This window comes from Microplitis demolitor, chromosome 4 (genome assembly GCF_026212275.2).
Source record: "Microplitis demolitor isolate Queensland-Clemson2020A chromosome 4, iyMicDemo2.1a, whole genome shotgun sequence".
Classification (NCBI taxonomy): Eukaryota; Metazoa; Arthropoda; class Insecta; order Hymenoptera; family Braconidae; genus Microplitis; species Microplitis demolitor.
In genome coordinates, this window is record NC_068548.1 from 9,865,780 (window position 1) to 9,871,615 (window position 5,836).

The 5,836-nt window shown below is 27.4% G+C and overlaps 1 protein-coding gene across 1 annotated transcript; it reads left to right on the plus strand.

The window, feature by feature from the left end:
* Positions 1-2,754: 2,754 nt before the first annotated feature.
* LOC128667605 (uncharacterized) lies at positions 2,755-5,068 on the plus strand. Its single transcript, XM_053738424.1, has 4 exons — positions 2,755-3,169; positions 3,264-3,465; positions 4,383-4,445; positions 4,527-5,068. Exons 1-3 carry the CDS (start codon positions 2,809-2,811, stop codon positions 4,393-4,395), a joined length of 576 nt encoding a protein of 191 aa, XP_053594399.1. The 5' UTR covers positions 2,755-2,808; the 3' UTR covers positions 4,396-4,445; positions 4,527-5,068.
* Positions 5,069-5,836: the final 768 nt, after the last annotated feature.

Below are 5,836 nucleotides of genomic sequence, written 5' to 3' on the forward strand. Positions count from 1 at the left end.
CACCTAAAAAAATTTCTGTGGCTTATGGAAAAATTTCTTTTTGAATTTCAACTTATTTGTAAATATAAATACTACTATACGCAGTCAGATGTTATTCATTGAAGAAAAAATTGAAAACCTTGCAAATTTATCAGTTATATACATAAATATTAGACTGTGCCAAAATAATTTTTTTCTCTTTCGATTAAACGTATCTTAAAAGTATCTTCAATATGAAAAAAAAAAATTCTCCTAAAGTTTGAGCTCAACATCTCAAAAATTAAGGTGGCGCAAAGAGGGGTTTCCTTTCCCATTTAAATAACATATTGTAAAATTTTTTTTTTTATTTTTAAAATAACTACACGAAGAAATTTTTTTTTTTTAATTTTGCTCTCGACTATTTTATAGGAAATTTTATTTTCTACAAAATTGTTCGTGTCCATTTTTCTCTAAACTCAATAGAAACAAAGTTACAGAGGGCCGAATATTTTAACTTATCAATTAATTAACTCAATTCACTTCATTATTCATCAAAAATTTTTGAATTTAACATCGTTTTGAATTAATCACAAAATAAAATTTACAATAAAACAGAAATTAATTTTAATTATAAGGACGAGAACATCAAAATAATCTTATAAATCAGACAAACAACACAGCAGACCAGGTAAAAAAAATTTAATCGGTACCATCATGTGAATATTTAATGTAGTAGATGTGTAAAAACATTGAATTCGAATTAATTGGCTTTTCATAAAAGTATGACAGTCCTGATCTTACCTTATACTTGGTAATTACGTACTGAAAAAATATATATCTGTGTTAAAAAGAAATATGCGTAAGAAATTATGTCTCATGTACGGGACATAATATATGAAATATATTATTTTTGTTCGGATATTTAATTTAGTATGGAAGTTAGGCAACATAAGTTCAATGAGACATATCGGTATTTACGTAACGTAAGAGTAAACTCGGTCCATTAACAGTAATTGCTACAACTTCATCAATATTTCAAATAATTAAAAAACCAAAGAAACCAAACTGGCTCTCTTTCAAACTGGTGACTTATTTTCACGTGCCGTGATAATAATGAATCAAATCCATTTAGAACAAACATTTAAGTCAAAATTTAAAGATAATTAAACAAAAATTTAAATTTCATTGTTATAATAATTAGCACTCGTTAAAAACTCAGCACTAATAACAGTGCATGTGAAAAAGTTTTTTTCAACAGTTATTAAGTTTTAATAGTTTTTTATAGATATCAAACTATTATATTCATTAGTATATTAGAGTTGATTGACGGTGATATTTGTTCTTTTAATATTGTTTATAATTAGTTGAACATGAGAAAATAGTTATCTTGAAAAGAAGAACTTAAAACTTTATTATTTTTGAGAACTCCGGAAAAATGCATTTCGTCGTAAACTTAGTCTCTACAAAATTAATTTCTATTTTTAAGAATAACGCTATTTTCCGACACGTAATTTTTGATTAATTTTCAAAGACATATTATGCTTCACCAACCAGATTAAAAAAAAACTAAATGGTCCAACTTTTGATTTTTTTTCAAACTTTTAAAGTTGCAACTGACTATTATTTTATTTTGTAAGTTTGGATTACAAATAAAAGCAAAAAAATTCGTTCATTATGCTAAAAAATTATTTTTGAAAAAAAAAAAAAAAAATTTATTGAAAAAGTATAAGATTACAATAATTTTGTTGGTATGTAGGTTGAAACTCTTTATTTGGTTGACATTTGTTGATGTATCGAGATATGAGGAGATCAAAACTGAAATGTACATATATCTACTTAGGTCATGAAATATACGGAGATCAACGTACAGCTGAATAGCTACACGTACATTACAATTTTAATAGCATTATATATATTATCTCTAAACATTTTTGATACACTTATTGTGTGTAATCAAAATAAGACATATCCTCACACGTATATGAACTTCGAAATTGAATGCATAGATTATTTTATATTAATCCAAAATAAATCAGTAATAAACAAAAAAAAATACAGGTATAGAAAATTGGAAATGATTAAGTCTCTAAGCTAATCGATTTGTTCTAAAGAGCAAAAGACCATAAAGCTTAGGTCTGTTAAATAAAGTAAAAATCATTCAAACTTTGTTAGAGTAGCTTTTAGCGATTGTAAGATTCGATGGATATATTTGCTTAATTTAGCATTTTAGTGATTTTATTTACCTCTGTGTATCACGTGTGCCTTCGGAAAAAAAAAGTAATTATCAAAAAGACTTTTTTAAACAATGCTCAGCAATAAAATGTTAATTTAGGTATTTTTTTTAATATTAATACGGCCAATAGATAATTAAAAGTGCATTCACTTAAATTAAAAATACAAGCGAACGTGACATTGCGTAGTTTAATAAGCAAATGAAGCAAATGGTAAAAAATGCACTATCGATTGTAGATTGTTTTGCTTATATTATTATTATTATACATTATAATTTCAAGTTACAGAAAAAATTCCGCTTGTACGTTGAAAGTAGAGCTTAACTTAGAATAAAATTTGTTTTTGGTAACTTAAGGAAAACCAAGTACCCTGCTAGTGTAAAGAATGTCTAAAAAAAAAATAATACGTAGAAATACTTTTGTTATGCATCTTAAAATTAATTTTTAAATTAATTAATAATATTTTTGAGGAAATTTCCGAAAAATTTACGCATTAAATAATTATTAACATTTAATAATTATTTAATTGACTAAAAAAAATAGAGAACTCTGAATTACCGATATACACTTGACAACACCGCAAGAGTTCTCTAACCTTGACATTTATTTATTTGTAAACATGTCTCAGATAAACCGGCATAATTTGCGAGCGCAGTTTGGAAAATTCTCTACACGTTTTATTAAAACTACTAAAAAAAGAACATACGAGGCACTATATAATAAATCTAAAGTTCACGAACAAATTTTGACGGATTGGGGTCGAAGAATAGTTGAAATAAATACACTTGCCAAAGAATTGTGGTGTTTCAAATGTGACATTCCCTTATCTCTTAAAAATATTCAGAGTGAAAAACAATTTGGTTTATCGAATATTTTTTGCATTAAATGTTTGAGTTGCTGTAAAATTCATGAAGTTCACACTAATAAACATCATACAGATCATACTCAACTGTATTATGTAAATTTTAAGCTAGTTATTGGTAAGTATGTCAATTGAACTTTGTACACAAAAATTTGTTTATTTTATTTATTATGATGTATAAAATACTCCTAATTGTTTTATTTTAATTTTAGCTTTAATTGATGCAGGCATTGGAGAAGCTCACATAAATACAATACTTTCAGCTTTAAATATTCCGCATGTGACTGGATCTTTGATTCAAAAGTATGTAAGATTAGTCACTCCAGCATTTAAACTAGTCGCTAATGAAAGTTGTCTAAAATCAGTTCAATTAGAAAAAAAAATGACGATTGATATTGAATGTCTAAAAAATGAGTAAGTATACATTTATTACTCAATGCTATTGGCTAAATGATCGGATTTTTTAAAAAAATATTTACTCGTACAATTATTATTTTTAAATTTCATTTTGTTGCTTCAAAATATAGTAAATAGCAAACATTCAATCATAAAATTAGTTTTGTCAATGAACTACTTTTATTGTGAAAAACATAATCTAATATTATAAAATTTGTATTATTAATTAATAATTAATATTTAAATTGCGTACAAATGTATATTTTTTTACAAAGAAATATATTATTTTATTTATATAATCTTGTTAATTAAATTATATTCCTCACTCATCGATTAAATGATTTCCAACTTTGAATTGTAAGTATCTTTGTATTTTTAACTTACTTTAGTAAAAAAAATTATGTTTACTGTCTAACTAAAATGACTAAGATCTTCTAGCATTTAAAAAACCGCGGTTACTTATGCGCTGGGTCACTGCGCAAGCGGTGTTGCCAAGTCAAATACGAGAATTTAAAGAACGGAAGTTCCTTGTGATTTTTCATAAAAAATATAAAATATCTCCGTAAAACGTCCGGAAACCTACTTTTTTATTATTTTAATCGAAAGCTTATTAAATTTTCTATCAAATTCAATAAAAAAAAAATTTTTTTTTAATCGCTAATTGCATTAAATTCTTAACCAAATACACGGCTGGTGGAACCTCCATTTAACTACATGTAAAAATTACAATTTTCAAACTTCATTATTTCATAAAATATCCGGGAAACCTACTGTTTTTTAATTTTTTTATTGATTATTAGGCTATGTAGATTAAATTTACAAATTTTCAAGAAGTTTTAAAAACTTGACTACTTTGTGTGGATCTCCTTAAATCATTATTCAGCAGATGCGAAAGTAAAAATTTATTTTCAGTCATTAATTATCTTTATTTGCAGGTTCAACAATTAACTACAAAGACGTATGGGAGGCACATTAATCTAACTCATGGCAGTAATGAGGTGAGTTAAAAAATATTTTGAAAATGTGAAAAAATATTTAAAGCAGTAAAAAGTCTTTCTTTATCTACGACTTTGTTTCAGGAAGTACAGAACAATAATAACAATGAAACAATAGAAAAATTAATGGAGGAAAATAGGCAATTAAATGACGAAATGCAACCAATGCCCCGTCAACGACATTCTGATGATAATAATGAAGATCTCCAACGACTACAACGACAACAAGAACAACAATTACAAGAGCAACGACTAAAACAGCGATTAGAAGAAGTGCTACGACAACGATAAAACCAACGACAAGAACAACAATTAGCAGATCAATGACGACAACAGCGATTAAAAGAACTACAAAGGCAACAGAAACTAAGACAAGTCCAGGAATTAGAAGAACATCGGCGACGACAGCGATTAGTAGAACAACGTCGGCAGCAACTACAACACGCCGAAGATGAAGAAGATCAGCGCATAATTGACCCAGTTCACGTTGGAGGACAAATATACGTTTCTAGCTGTTCACATACCGAAGCATTGAGACAGTATAAATCATCAAAATTTATAACGGTAATGTCACATGCGATTTGGGGGTATCGAAATTTGGCTCTTCGAGCGGTTAAAATTACTAAAAGAAACCAAAGTAAATTGCCATCAACACCTGAAAAGAGAGTGGTCCTGAAACACCAATATCATAAATTTCTCAAAAAAAGAAATTTATCTAACGAGATGGTCATCATGGAACGAAATAACATTAATACGTATTTAGGACGTTCTATTACAAGTGCAGAAAAAAAAGCAATGGGATCAGGATAATGCATGTAATATGGAGATTCAAGTTAAAATAAATACAGATACTAAAATACTCGATTTACTAATTTGCTCATAAATAATAAGTAGATCATTACCGATTTCCAGCTACCAAATACAAAAAAAATAACAGTTATTCACAAATATTTTTTTTTTTTCCAACTGGTTCAAGTCTTCAACTGATTAAAGACAAAAGCTGCACTACACTGTGAAAATTTTCCAAAAAATTTTACTATGGGTGCATTGTAATACCGGACCATAAGAAAACTGGTACAAAATTTACAAGTGTCCCATAGCAAAATGTATGCGCATAGGTCCCAATCGTGTCGTCTGTGCATACGTTTACTATGGGACACTTGTAAATTTTGTACCAGTTTTCTTATGGTCTGGTGTTACAATGCAGCCATAGTAAAATTTAATAAGAATTTTTCACAGTGTATTAGAAATTGCTTAAAATTCGTAAAATACATCAGGAAATGAAGTAAAAGAAAATAGAATGTTTGAAATGTCTCATTTTCTAAAACATATTATACTTGCTGAAAACTTTCAAGATGTTACATTAAAAAATTAAGAACCATATACCTTAGAAG

Coding starts and splice junctions, on each gene's coding strand:
- LOC128667605 (XM_053738424.1), top strand. CDS start 2,809: ATGTCTCAGATAAACCGGCATAATTTGCGAGCGCAGTTTGGAAAATTC. Junction 3,170..3,263: donor AAATTTTAAGCTAGTTATTG/GTAAGTATGTCA, acceptor TTTTAATTTTAG/CTTTAATTGATGCAGGCATT.